The sequence below is a fragment of the Ochotona curzoniae genome, unplaced genomic scaffold (assembly GCF_017591425.1).
Source record: "Ochotona curzoniae isolate NIBS_2020 unplaced genomic scaffold, NIBS_Ocur_1.0 contig_3190, whole genome shotgun sequence".
Lineage (NCBI taxonomy): Eukaryota > Metazoa > Chordata > Mammalia > Lagomorpha > Ochotonidae > Ochotona > Ochotona curzoniae.
In genome coordinates, this window is record NW_024465751.1 from 2818646 (window position 1) to 2834349 (window position 15704).

A 15704-nucleotide genomic window follows, 5' to 3' on the forward strand; every position below is an offset into this window, starting at 1 on the left:
AGAACGGCCACTTGGGAAGTAAACCTGCACATGGAAGATCTTCCTCTCTGTCTCTTCATCTCTCCGTATATCTCACTTTCCAATAAAAATAAGTAAATCTTTTTCTTTAAAAGAATAGTACCTTCAATTAGTTAATATAATAAGAGAATGCTGCCAATCCTCCCACTTCAATTCATAGCTCCCAAATTCCTCACAAACATCAACAGGCTCAGAACAAACCTAATAAAAGCAGGTTGTACAAATGAAGAAGAACAGTCTGTAGCACACCTAATTTGGACCATTTGTCTCAAAACTTCAACCTTCTAGCCAGAAAAAACTGCTAATTTATCCGACCCCCAATACACCTTTTTCTTTTTGCTACTTGAAAGACACACCAATTTAAGATTTATTTAGCTGACTTAGCACTGTCTTCCATAAGCAGCTTAAAAAAGGGCAGATATGGGCAAGCGGATGGCAGAGCTTTCCACACCCCCGGGACATGGCACAAACATTCAGGGCAGCAAGCAGAGAAGAGGTGATAAAGATATGTTAAAAACATGCTGGTTCACATGTGAAAGTCAACTTAGCAAAAATTTAAGAAATGTTTCTTAATCTTTATAATACTAAAGAAATGCTACTACACTGCATTTCCTGTATTTCAAAAGCCAAATTTAAAATGTATGAAGAAAAATGCCATTTTCGTTGCTCAATTTCCTCCGCTGTTAACAATTTAATATTAATTTAATATTAATAGTGTGAAGAGAGTATATTTTACACTGAGAAGTCAGCACATTTTACAAAATATTTTTTTTTAAATGCCCTTGAGGAAGATGGGGAAAAAAAGGGTTTTAACTGGAATATGTTGATTTTTTTCCTACCAGGTAATTACATTATCTCACATCTAAGGTGTCACATCATTATAGAGAATGACAGTATAACCTACATTATGTTGAGGAAAATATTTAATACTAACTGCATCATGGGAAAAAAAATCTATCTGGAAACAAGTATCAAATCATCTCTAGCTTGCCTTCCACATATTAAAATTTTTAAAAAGCTATTGTAATTGTTTATTTGCATAAGACATATATACAGCTTGCATAATCCATCCAAAGTTAGATTTGTGCACATTCCCATATTTAATTTAAAAATAAAACTACAGAATATGACAAGTGTTGGTTATCAACTGGCCACAATAACCCTCTTATTTTATGTGAACTTTTTTTCTTTTTTATGTTAAAAGTCATGCTCAAACCATTTCAAATATTTACTAAGGCCATTATGACTGAAACTTTTTATTTCTACATAGACATGTACCTTTAGAATGTGTCTGCAGATAAGCATTTGGTTTTTGGTTTTACCATGATACACGGAGAAGAAACCCAGCTTCCAGCTAATGGTATGGGAAAGAAGTCAAAGTTGGCCCAAGTGCTGGGATCCCTGTGACCCACAGGAGACCTGCAAGAAGCTCCTGGCTCCTGGTTCCCGTTGGCCCAATCCTAGCCTTTGCAGCCTTGAACCAGCAAACAGAAGATCTCTCTCTCTCTCTCTGTCTTTCCCATAGCTTCTCTCTAACTCTGAATTTCAAATAAAATAAAATAGATCTTTAAAATAGCAAAATCCTCACTCTCTTGAAATTCATATTCCAGAGACAAAGGGAGCAAGAGACAAAGATATGCTAAGAAGATAATGGATGGGGAGACTGATGCTTCACCAGCGGTGGTGAGGAGTCTCAGGGTAAGATGATGTAACAAGCCAAGTTGGGTTCCAGGGGAACTGCTATATGCATCTAATGCCCTGAGTGCAAGAAACAGCACGGACCCATACGACAGCACTAGAGTCAGTGATGGAGCAGATGAAAGGATGAGAGAACTGGAGATGAACAGGAGGAATATGAAGTGACTTTTTCTGCTAAAAATCTGAATTTCTATTAACAGTATTATGCTGTTTCAACTGGCCATTATGACTTTCAACAGAAACAAAAGGTCACATGTCAGCCAACTATTCTTTCATTTTCATCATCACTACAGAATACCTGAACATGCTATTAATCAGCAAAGTGCTCTACCATTTACTACACATCATAAAATAAAAGAATACATACTCTGTTCGTATTTCTGGATCACCATGACAGGAATGACACATGGCACTGAATCGAGACACAAAAAAGTCATAACGCCTGTGATAAGATGGTGTGTCTTCTTCAATATTCGCAAATTTCACAAACTGAAAGACAAAAATATCAACATGAGTAATATAAAGAACTTTTCTGTAAGTTGAAACAGAAACATTAACTTCCACTTATTTATTATTAAGAAATGATATCGAGAGGATGGTCATGGTAGGCAGGGCGGGTGGTGGCAGAATGCTGGTCACCAGGGTATTGAGCCTAACTGACAAGTGAGCAAGTTCTACCTGTGTGTGTGTGTGTGTGTGTGTGTGTGTGTGTGTGTGTGTGTGTGTGTGTGTGTGTGTGTGTGTGTGTGTGTGTACGCACAGGCAAGTGCTGTGAAGAGTGACAACTCTGCTTTCCCAACTATCCTGATACTTGTGACTACCCCTTGTCCAGTGTGGCCCAGGAGAAGCAGCTGTCTGCCGGCCAGAAGGCCTGTGACAGACAGGAGAAGGCCTCCTGAAGCAGCCTCAGCAGTAATGAGAACATGTACTGATATCTCATTCAGTTCAATGACAGCTTTGCTGAGATAAACAGGGGCCAACAAGTAGTAGACAGTTGTGGCATGGCCCTATTCTTCACTGACCTCATTCTCACCTAGGAAAAGCACTTCTTGTCTGGCACCATCCCTTGCACCTTTGACAAAGAATGGATGGCCATGCAGAGCAAGAGGATGCTCGACAAGAAGGTCAGCCCCACCCTGGGCTTCTCTGCCAAGCAAGACTTCGACAAGAGTGACTGTAAGAAGTAAGACCTTGCTGCTGTGGATCTAAGACCCCCTGTGCTCTGTCACCTCCTGCAACGCTATGTATTTATGGGAAAAACAGCACCAAGAATCCTAGTAAGTGACAGTTTATGAAGCACACCCAAATAAAAAACAAATGAAATAAGCAACAAATTCAAAGCTCTTTCCCCACCATATTTTCCAAGTAGATGAAAATAAACTTTACATTTTTTTAAAATAAACTTACTCTAGTAGCATTTTGTCTCATACATAAAACAGGACTTTCATACAATGAACTTCTATAATATAAAGACATAACACCTAGAACACTGGATGTAACTTGAGAATTCTGTTCCTTTTGAGAAGCGAGTTCACTCCCAAGGAAGGGGTGTGACTCGGAAGCTCTTTTCTATTTCCTGGATGCAAACGTTGCCAGGCTGTACCTCTAGGAAATATTATTTAACTGTTGGTAGCAATCTTCCTTGGCAGCTCTTAGAAAACACATGAGTGATTGAAATTACACAAAAAAAGAGGAGACAAAGAAAGGGTGCACAAACTAAAGGAAACCTTGGCAAACTGTCAGCAAGATAAACACTGAAATGGTAACACAGATCCTATGTTCTCTGTAACAAAAAGAGTTTCATTATGTTTAGGATTAAACATCCTCACATATATCGGATCCCCCGCTCTTAAGGTTCCTCAAATACACTCTATTTTCACATTAGTTTTCCTGTTCATTAAGTGACTTAGGACTTCTGTATACTAAACCGCCTAAGGCAACACACTGTTTACCTGCAAATTCAATATGTATCTGCGAAGATATAAGTGGACAGGTGTAAAAGACCAATCCAAAATAACTATTTAACCAGAATACAAAAACAATGAAAGCTGCTAACTGTTAGAAACCAAACTGGGTTAAACACAGACTGAGTACATAAAAGTGGGATGCCAAAAGAATTTTATACTTGGCTAGTACTAGGCTGCCTTTTATAATTTCATAAAACTTGTATTATCTAAAAAGGACCACAAACTCTATCAAACACTTACTACACCTGAGTCAGATTCAATTGCTGCCCACCGCGTGTTTGATACCATACACTGTATTGGGCATTTTCACAAGAGTTCCAACCTAATTGTTACAACATTTTCAACTTATGCAGACTGAAATTCCACGATTAAGTTATTTTTCCAAAACCACAGGGAATGGATAAGCTGGCATCACAGCCAAGAAGTTTAATAATAATTTACTTTTTTAAAAGATGTACTTATTTCAAATTCAGAGTTTAAGAAAGAGAGGCAGAGACAGAGAGATCCTCTACAAGCTGATTCAGTCCGATTTTCTCACAACAGCCAAGACTGGGCAGCCCAAAGCCAAGAGCTTCATCTGAGTCTTTGATGTCGGTTGGTAGGAACCCAAACACTTGAGCCATCTTCCACAGCTTTTGCTAGACTGTTAAAGCAAACACAAGCTCTTGCTTATATGGGATGCCAGTGTCATAGGCAGCCACTCTACCGCTACAACACAACACCAGCCCCAGTTTCCAACTTTCAAGATTTTCAACCTATCTACCAGACATGAGTAGTTTCAGAAAATATTCAGGCATATATTTATTCTTTTCATAAAAATAAACACTGAATGATACAGAAATACGCTCAAATTATATGAAAAAACTACACAAAAACTTATACACAAACTCCTTTGTCAGGACACAGTCCAGCAGGTAAGTGTAAGAACCAAGACAAGGAGTAGCACAGACCATGCCAGGTTACAGTACGCACCAGCATACATGTGGGTCAGGTCTGTGAGCAGGCCTGGCTAGGCCAGTTCATAATATCCCTTGGCAAATCTGAGCAACAGGATGGGGTGTAGGACAGGCCAGATTGGGCTGCAACACCAATAGGTGGACAATAGGGCAGGGGCTGGGCCCTAGCTGCTGGACTGGGCTAGGCTGCAGCACCCACCAGCAGGAACTGGAATGGGAATAGGCTGGACAGATCCAGGTGAAACACCCACTGGTGGGTTCCGAGGTAAGGCAAGCCATCCAAATCTAAATATGGTGGGGACAGGGGCTGTGAGTTCTGGGGGTAGCGGGTCAGGCATGGTGAGTGCCATATCCGTGAGTCCTGGAGGATGGGGTCCTTAGTCCCATCTGCATAGTGGGTACCAGGTCCATGAGACCTAGGGGCTGGGGAGTCTGGCAGGGCCCAGGTCGTCTGGCCTGAGTCATTGGGCCCATCTGTGAGGGCTTGGCCTCCTAAGTGGAGGAGACAGAGCAGTGGACAGCAGGCCCAGATACACATGGAAGAGATGGCAGTCCATTGGAGCCTGCAGAGAACATTTAGTGCCATGGCAGAAGGAACACAGCAAATTGGACATCTACCTTGGCCAAAGGATGACAGCAAAAAGTGGGGTGAACGGAGACTCTAAGGTCAACTCTGTCAGCCAGTGAACACTGGAAGGGTTCCTTCCTTCTTTGATAGGTGAGATCGAAAGCATTCCAGAACTATCGAAAACACTTGGGCAGAACTCTCAGGAGCACCACATCAGGACCCTGGGTCCATACTGGGTAGCTGTTCCCCATCCGAGGTATTGGGGCTACTGGAAGGTTGAGTATGGCTGTTCCATTACAACAATATAATATCTGCAGACTTAGTCAGATATCTAGGAAGGTGGGTGAGGGAGAAGATCCCTGGGTGAGAATCACTGTTTAGGATAGAAACAGTGGCTTCACAGATAGGTATCTGTGGACAACCGTCAGTAATATTTAAAGAACAAAATTAAGAACAGCAATTATTGAGTGGGCATTTTTGTGCAGCAGTTTAAGAAGCCACTCAGGAAATGTGTAGCCTGCAATGTAGCACCAGTTCAAATCCCAGAAATTTCACTTCCAACTCAGCTTCCTATTAATGCATCTGGAAAAGCAGCTGCTGATGGACTACATAGTCGGGCCCCTTCTACCTATGTGGAAGACCCTTGTGGAGTTCTGAGATCCTGGACAGATCTGGTCATTTCTGGAGTGATCCAAAGGATGAAGGACATTGCCCCTATCATCCTACAAGACTACTGAACAGTGCCTCACTCTCTTCTAAGAGTGTCATATATACTCTGTGCCACACAACAATCATTTAAGATTGGTGCTATTTTCTTGTTCATTTCACAGATGACAAACTGAGACAAGGAGAAGTTAAATACCTTGCCCAAGATAAATAGCTAGAAAGTAAATGCAGGCATAATTCAAATCAGGGCTATCAGACTCTAATCCACAGTGGAAGTCATTACTATACTTCCTCTCCCTATACCAGAACACAATTACTCATCAACAACAGCAGATGATACCCGATTCTGCCAAGTACTGACAAGAATCTGAAAGGGAATATACAGTATTCATATAGTAGGAATGTCTTAATGCTTCGTCAGAGAGGAAGTTGGAATGGAAAAACTGAAATTAAATCACACCTATGTTTTTCTTTTCCTCTTCAGGTATGTATGCTTTCCTTAACCTCAGACATGTTTAATAAACTATGGCTCAGGATAGAAGAAATGAATATGGCAAGCAGAAATAGTTCATAAGAAGTCTAAGGAGGAATGAAGATATCAATCCTTACAGTCATGATCAATTGATTTTCCAAAGGGTTATAAGTCAAAATGGGTAAAAACAGTCTATTCATGAGCTGTTACATGACTATTGAGTATCTGTAAGCAAAATGTGGAAGAATTTGAACCTCTAACTCACATCGCATACAAAATTACCAAAGAATGAGGAATAAATTTAAGTTATAAAACTTCAAGCAGAAACCCCAGAGTAAATCCTTGGGAACTTGGACTCAGCAATCACTTAAACCCAAGGCTAAAAGGACCAAAAAAAAAAAAAAAAAATTAAACTGAACTTCACCAAAATTAAAAATTTTAGTAACTTATAGCACAGCAAAGAATGTAAAAGAAAATGACAGAACATATATTTTACAACTTAACAACTCAAACATGAACAAAGGAACTGAAGGATATGCAGAAATTGAAACACCTGTATTGTTGGTGGGACTGTAAGATGATGCAGTCATTTGGAAAACAGATTTACCATAAGACATAGCAGACACACCACTAAGACTGTACTCATTTGTATATAAATTTATAAATAAATATTCATAAAAACAATATTCAAATTGGCTGACAAGGAGAAGCAATTCTAAATCCAAGACTATGAGTGCAAAAATAAAAATGTAATGTATCCATGGGCCTAGTGCAATGGCTCGACTGGCTAAATCCTCGCCTTGCAAGCACCAGCATTCCATATGGGTGCCAGTTCCTGTTCCAGCTACTTCTCTTCCAGCTCCCTGCTTATGGTCTTGGAAAATAGTAGAGGATGACCCAAATTTGGGACCCTGACCCTGCATTGGAGACCCAGAAGAAGCTTACAGCTCCTGGCTTCAGACTGGTTCAGCTCCAGCCATTGCAGATATATGGAGGATATCCCAGCGGATGGAAGATCTTTCCGTCTTTCCTTCTCTCCATAAATCACATCTGTCTTTCCCCATAAAAATATATAAATCTTTTTTTAAAAAAATGTACTGTAAAATGTACTGTATCCATACAATGGACTATCAACCATACTGATACACGCCATAACAAGAATGACATTAAAAACATTAGGCTATTTGAAAGAATTCTGACACAAAAGATTACATAACGGCTGACACCATTAACCTGAAATGTCAAGAACATGCAAATCCACAGAGACAGAAAGTTAAGTTAGCCTAATTCCAGACACAAAGAGAGTGGGGGAGGTGATCAATACACAAGTCTGTGAATATAGTAAAAAACACCATACTCTGTACTTGCAAAGATGAGCTTTACGGTACCTGAGTTGTACCTACAATTCTACATATAAAACAGAGGGGAGATACAAAGTTATCATTGTAATAGCTGTCCAGAGAACATAAATATAATTACAGAATCATATATAGGCAGATATTCCATTATGTTTAGCAAATATGACAAGGAGCAAAAGAAAAAACTAGAGACACAGTGTTCTAACCACTTTCCTTTACACTGGATGCTCAAATCACCCTGGCAAGAGAATCTGCTTCTACTAGGTAAAGACACCTTAAGATGAAATTAACTCAATATATGCTAATTTAACTGAAAAATTTTTAAAGAATAAATAGCTTACTCACAGAATTTGTTCCAAGAACTTGCAGCTTTGGTTCTCCCGATTCCAGCAGTTTTGCCACCATATGAAGAAAGCTTTCCACAAATGGCTTGATGCTTTGAGAATGGCAAGCCATGAGAAGCTGGTCCAATGCCTCCATAGCAATTAAAACATATCTAAGGGTAAAGGAAACAACAGCAATGCATGTACAATTGTCTTTAATTCTAAATGCTTTTCATTGTAACCCAAATTTAAGCACACCATGAATGATCTTAATTAGAAAATAATCCTCATGTTGAAGCATCAAAAGCCTATAGTACCCACTTTAGTTTTAAAACAACTGTTTCATAGCTGCTTCAACTTTTTACCTCCTGTGTGTACTTTTCTTCATAAACTTGATCATTTAATTTTCCAGTTTTACCCATACAAAGCTGTTTATGACTCAAAATAATCATTAAAGCAACATTCCTGAATCTCCCACATAATCTACTAATATTTGGAAATATGAATAAAACAGTATGATGATTCACCTTTTATATGGAAATGTCTCACAAGTCGTACTTTCATCAGATCAGTCTTGTATTAAAAATTAAAATTTAGTTTTCAGATAACTTTCCTTCATAGTTAACTTTAAACTCTGAGTCATGACACAGTAAAATGCTCTAAATTTTACTAAACAATGTTGGGGTGCAGGGAACACATTTATCACTGGTACAATTACACACTGTAGGATCTCATATTGATAAATTGATGGGAAAAAACTATCATCCAAATTTCAAAAGCACAATATTCTGTTCTTCCAAATACTATCTCTGCCTGACTAGCTGACATAATAATTTACAGTATAATTTAATCCAGGGAGAATTTTCTGAAGATGCTACATTAGCAACAATCACTGTCCTCACCCAGAGCGGTGTCGGACAACATCCCTGCTCAGTCTTTCCGCCAGGTAAGCACCAATTCGATCCAGCTTCTCTGGGGCAGATACTGCATAAAACGTCAGCTTCTCCATGTCAGCTTTAACAAGGCCATCCTAAAAATAATAACAGCCACAGAAATGTTACAAGGCTACCTAAATTTTAATGCTTATTTATTTTTTCATTTGGACTTTAAGTACTACTCTCTTCACAGTCCCTCTGGGAATTTATCCATATTTATACTAAAACATTTTGAATATAACCTCCTTGGTTCTAATATTCTCTATTCTGGAACCTTTCAAAATGTAAATGTCCCACTAGGCAAAGCATATTTTAATAAACAGTGAATTGGATATTCTAATATTTTTATTTACAAAGAAATAGCTCAATGAACTATTATTATACAGGAATTGAGATATATTTTAGAGAAATGAGTTCAACTAAATTTTTTAAATTAAAATTTAAAAAATGGTTAGATATTTTATTAATAATCCTATTTTACTTCTTTACAAATTAACAGTGGTGATGCTATTTTTTTAAAAGATTTATTTATTGGGCCCGGCGCGGTGGCGCAAGTGGTTAAAGGTCCTCGCCTTGCACGCCCGGGATCCCATATGGGCGCCGGTTCTAATCCCGGCAGCCCTGCTTCCCTTCCAGCTCCCTGCCTGTGGCCTGGGAAAGCAGTCAAAGACGGCCCAAAGCTTTGGGAACCTGCACCCGCGTGGGAGACCCGGAAGAGGCTCCTGGCTTCGGACTGGCATAGTATCGGCCCGTTGCGCTCACTTGGGGAGTGAATCATTGGACGGAAGATCTTCCTCTCTGTCTCTCCTCTCTGTATATCCGCCTTTCCAATGAAAAAAATAATAAAAATAAAATCTTAAAAAAAAAAGATTTATTTATTTTTATTGGAAAGTCAGATATACAGAGAGGAGTATCTTTGATCCACTGATTCACCATCCAAGTGGTTGCAACAGCGTGAGTAGAGCCCATTCAAAGCCAAGAGCCGGGAGCTTATTCCAGGTCTCTCATGTGGGTGCAGGGTCCCAAGGCTTTGGGCCAGCCTCAACTGCTTTCCCAGGACACAAGCAGGGAGCTAGATGGGAAGCGGGGCCACCGGGATTAGAACTGGTGCCCATATGGGATCCTGGCATGTGCAAGATGAGGATTTTAGCCTCTAGGTTACTGCACCGAGCTGAACAAGCTGAGTTTTAATCATTCAGAACTTTCTGATATTATTAAAGATTTCTGTTATAATTAACAAATGAGAAAACATTTGGAATTGTATAAATCTATGTCACTTGATATATTAAAAATGAGTATGATACAAAATTCCGAACTGTCGTGTGTTTCCACCCTCTGAAACATGATGCACAGCTGAGCTCATGCACAGAGCTCCGCACCCTTAATCATGAATCAACCAGCACTCTTGAACTGCTTGGCCACAGAGTCCACGGAACTAAATGTTGGTTAGAAACAAGAATGGAGACAAAAAAGTAACTCACACAGCAAACCTACAACTCAAAATTGTATAAATCCGTGATTTTTGCCTTTCACTGGCCCCTCACCATTCTCTGGCTAGTATGTGCTTTCGCAGTGGAGTCACTCTCATTTTCTAGAACTTCTCGGTTTTCTTCAAACTGGTCACCTGGCCATCTCTCCTCACTGACAGCAAATTTTTTTTTAACCTTTCTCTCCAAGAAAAACTGATGCCACACGAGCAGAAACTAACCAGGAGCACATCCCCTGTATTCTCAGTACCCCGTTGGCCAGTTTCCACCAGCATATTTTACTCCCCAGGCAGTAATGCACACATCCTGGATTATCAGGGAAGAGAACAGGGTGCTGGGTTTAGGCAAGGAAGGACAAGGACACAAGGACAGCCTCCCACAAAATATCACCTGGACCCAAAATGCCAGACAATACGAGAAACTATGCCCTAGGCACAGCGCGGAAGCCTCCTCTTCCTTGTCTAGAAGAATCAGACTGCCTGTCACCTACCCACGAACTTCCCAGTCCTACGATCTGGCTCCAGTAATAGCTCTCTCCTCCTGGTTCTCTGACTTTCCCATTCTAGCAGTTCTTTCAGATCAACATTTCAATATGATAGGGCTTCATCTACTTTGTTTAATAGACAACATATTGTAGGCACAATAAACCACAACCACTTCATGTGTGTAATTGAAGTGTGATCACTGTAAATAGCTATGAAACACCACTACAAAAAAAAAAAAAAACAAAAAAACAAAAAACGGCCAAAGTTCCTGTCACCTACAGCTGTCCCAGGTGCTTTGCAGCCCACCCTCGCCCCTCTTCAGCTAAGCTGTTTTTCATCATCCTGTATCTGCACTCCTAGGACGTAAAGTGAGCCCGTCTGTGACTGCTTTGTGCATCATGTCTTTCAATCATCAACTTCTTTGCCTAAGAATCCTTTTCTAGTTCACCTGGATGACACTGATTCGTCTTTCTGGTCTCAGCTTCCTCCAAAGACTTTATTTCACCCTTCCAATCAACTTCCCAAGACTGGATGAGATTTTCCTACTGCTATGTTCAGGTTCACAGCATGTACTCCTGTATATATTATACTGTTTGGTATTTGGTACTTTCATTCTTTAAACAATTGGCAGTGAGGCACCAAAGATGTGACAGATACTGTGACAAATACTGGGAAAGTAACAGGGAAAGAATTGTATTACTTACTTGGTTCTGAAAACATCAGAAAATCACTTTCATTACACAATGAAAAACCCAAGAAACTATCCCAGATGACACAAGCAACAATCACAAAAGTTACCTGCTGCTCTGCCTCCCCACACTGCTTACCAAAGGACTGGCTGCTGCTCTGCCCCCCCACACTGCTTACCAAAGGACTGGTTGCTGCTCTGCCCCCCCACACTGCTTATCAAAGGACTGGGTGACGGAATGTAACTCCCAGATTAACGTATCCACTTTCGGACCTATCCTGAATACACAAGTTTTTAATAAAGTAAAAAAAAAAAAAAGAAATATGCCAAATACATGACTCATACGTACAAAGGTCCATACACATTTGAAAGTTTTTTTTATGAATCTTATTTTACATTCTTCCTTGACAAATCTTACCTAAACTTCTGGCAAAAACAAATTCTGTAATCATTCTCCAACTGATCTGCCCTCATTCCCAGGGTCAGCTCAAAGTTCCTACCACGCCTACAAGTAACAGTGGTCACAGCAGATGCCTTGTCATTTACATTCCTCTACAATTTGGCTTCCATTTTGCCTTCAGTAACCATGTATCATGTCATTGAGGAAATAATGCTGTGAATACTCAGTCTGTATTAAAAATCTAAATTAGAAATCATGGCTGCTACTAATACTGGCCACTATTCACTAAAATTTGGCTGTATGAACCAATCTGCTAGGGGTATCTAAATGTATCTCTTGTCTTCCTGTGTCTTCTTACGTGCAACCTGTACTCCCAACATACATCATTCAAAGCGTAGGAAACCCCAGACATGTCAAGCCAAATCCCAGCATCAGAGGAGAAGTTCCACACTCTAAGTTACTTAGTATTTCACATGTGACTCACACATTGCTAGCTGACATTTACTACATGTTTGGCTTATGTCAACCAATGGATGAGAGACTCCCTAAAGGCAGGTACCATATCATTGAGTTTTTTTATGAAATCACAAATTGTTAAGGCTCTTGAGCAGTCAATAATATTTAATTGACTAGCTTCCTCTGCTGAACTCATTGTGGGAGACGCAGAAGGTCCAGAATTCAGCCTGGTCCAAACTTGGTCAGTGTGGTCATTTGGGGAGTGAATGAGCAGAGGGAAGATTTCTCACTCTGTCTCTCTGCAATTCTGACTTTCAAACAAATACATCTTTAAAAAACAAATATCTGATTAAATGTGATATGTCAAGATTAAATTAATGCAAATATAAGCAAAATGCTTCTGCAGTTGGCAAGATTTCACAATAAAACAAATTGTGAAAATCAGACTTGGGGAACTTTTTTTTATTCCTATCCACTTAAAGAGGTGCCAAAATCACTCAAACTCCATTGTCCTGAAACCAGTGATCTTCCCAAAGAAAATAATCTCATAAAAAATTAAATAGTATTTATGTAGAAAGAACTCTGGAATGTTTCTTCTTTACCTCTCCATTCTCTTTTAAAAACTGTGAGCAATTCCCACCTACTCTTTGGATCACAACTTCAACTGCATTTCTGTAACTCCAAATTAGTATCATTCGTCCATACTACACAGTACCTTGTATTGCAGATCACAAAATTTCTTCATGTAATACTGTGACTGCCAATTGCTTTATCCTTGAGATTGGTGACGGCAGCAAATAATGCTCTCCTTGGCATAAAGAAACTAACACTGGCTAATACATTTCTACCATGCTACTTTAGTTAGACATTATAGAGATCACACAACATCATCATCATTTGTTTAAGTACAAACTCAACATTTGTACTAAATCCATGAAAAGGATCTGAAAACTAGACAGCTAAGCACAAGTCTCTTAAGAGTGAATAAAAAGAGGAAAGCACAAAATGTGCAAGATGAGATGTAAGGGTAAAAGTAGAGAAATGAAATGAGGGAAACCTGAGGGAGGTCAGCAGGGGGCGGAATGGGTCAGCAAAGAGAAGGATCAGTAGATGTATTCAATTTACTTTTGGATCCTCAGGAAATATGTTGTCCACCAGGCGTTTGTAGCGAGGACGCAATGCAGAACAGCAGCAACATACTCCTGTTTAAAAGATCAGAAAGTACAGAAATATTAATAGTGCGAAATGACTTAGAAATTTTAGTTTCTGGATATTAGTATATTTAAAAAAAATGTTCAAACTGCCACAAATAAGAAAAGGTATAAAACTTCAGTGACTCAGAAATAAGGCTCTCTTTTGCATCCTTCCTAAACACTCCACGGCTTATAATAACCTGCCTGCGGGTGGACATTCGCGCAGTGGTCAAGGTGCCGTTTGGGACAGCCCCATCCCATACTGGAGTGCTGGGCTTGTCTCAGCTCTGCTCTGACTCATGCAGCAGCGACGGCTCTGGTAACTGTGTCCCTGACACCTACAAGAGAGAAGCCACTTGAGCTCTGGGCTCAGCTTGGGTAGTTGTAAGCTTTAGGGAACAAGCCAGTGGATAGAAGACCTCTATGTGCATTATTCTCTGCCTTTCAATAACATATACTTGGGTTTTTTTTTCCACATAAGGGTTGGTGTTTTGGTGCATTGGGTTACGCCACTACTTGTGACACTAGCAATCTGTCTTGAAACAAATGTTTGGGTTTACATCCTGACTGTTCCATTTCCAATCCAGACCCCTACTAATATGCCTGGGAAAGCAGCTGAAAATGCCTAAAAGACCTGGGCTCCTGCCGCCCACTTGGGAGATTCAAAAGTTCTAGTTTCCCGGCTTCGATGTGGCCATCGTGGCCATCTTGTACACAAACCAGGGGAAGGAAGATCAACCTCTCTTGTTCTCTCCCTGCCTTTCAAATACATAAATTTGCATGTAAATTACATACAACACACACACACACACAAATATGTAAGAGTAAATGCTTGAACCAGAAGTTACTGTAACTTGGTTCTAAAATCTATATTACTGAGTAATGACATGCAAAAGACAATTTTTCCAGATCTCACTTTCTTTATGAAGTATGCAGCAGTCATAACCAATGACAAATGAGTATTCATCACAGGCCAAAACAATTAAAGCTGAGAACAGATCTCAAGGAGGGTTAATAGAACAGCAATGAAAATAAGACATGGTTAAGATTTACACAGACTTTTAAGATTCCCAGAAACCCGGTGAGCTTTTACCATCATTACCACTTTACAGAAGTAAGAATTACAATGAAAATAATCTGGTAACTTACTCATCAGTAAGGGCTGCTATCGACACCACACACAACAGTCATCAATTAGCACTTACATGTTTTGTGCATAGATAACATTCCTGCTTTTGTGGAATTTATCAACTGTTATAAACAGTGAATAATGCAGCGACACAGACACTACATACACTAATGGAGAATGTTTCATTGCTCAACATGGTTTTTTATATAAGAAAAAGTTCAAGAGAATCTAAATATTCTACAAAGTTAATTTTTTATAATAAAACTCAAATATTTTAATCTCTTTTAGATTTCAAAAGCACATGCATATTTGATTGTTAGGGTGAAAAATATGTTAGAAGTCAAGTTACCAAAAGTCATATTTCTATGTCCACTATGGCCTAATATTTGTATAAACATTGACATGGAAATAAATTAAAATCAAATATTCACTGAATAATTACCACACAGAACTGAACTAGGTATTGCAATGACAAAACAATTGATGATCTGAGTTAAATTATTTGCTAATTTTAATGTAATGTCATTTATAGTAACTTCAAACTTAAGATGGCAGAAAGACCAGCAAAGAGGATGAAAAACCAGTTATAATGGTTCAAGATCCCAGCAGAATTGTACATGTTTTAAGGTGTTTTTAAAATTTTTTTTTTTTAGTTATTGTTATTGGACAGTCAGATTTTGACAGAGAGGAGGAGGCACAGAGAGAAAGATCCTCCATCCACTGGTTTACTCCCCAGGTGGCTATAATGGCCGGAGCTGAGCCAACCCGAAGCCAGGAGCTTCAGGGTCTCCCATGTGGGCACAAAGTTTTGGGTCGGCGACAGCTTTTCTAGGCCAAAAGCAGGGAGCTGGAGGGAAGCAGAGCAGCAGGGATATGAAGGCAAGAATGTTAGCCACTAGGCTACA

The 15704-nt window shown here is 39.5% G+C and overlaps 1 protein-coding gene and 1 pseudogene across 3 annotated transcripts in view; one reads left to right on the top strand and one right to left on the bottom strand.

Annotated features, from left to right (window-relative positions):
* The window catches only part of EFR3A (EFR3 homolog A), an 83981-nt gene that overhangs the window by 44577 nt on the left and 23700 nt on the right, over nt 1–15704 (bottom strand). For 2 of the 3 annotated variants that reach the window (XM_040979273.1, XM_040979275.1), the window contains exons 2-5: nt 13603–13679; nt 8929–9056; nt 8049–8199; nt 2084–2205 (exon numbers count right to left, since the gene is read on the bottom strand). In XM_040979273.1, the coding sequence (XP_040835207.1) occupies nt 2084–2205; nt 8049–8199; nt 8929–9056; nt 13603–13679 (478 nt within the window). Of the gene's footprint in view, nt 1–2083; nt 2206–8048; nt 8200–8928; nt 9057–13602; nt 13683–15704 lie in introns of those variants that run through there. The other variant, XM_040979276.1, reaches the window with a different exon arrangement.
* LOC121155856 lies at nt 2345–2903 on the top strand (annotated as a pseudogene).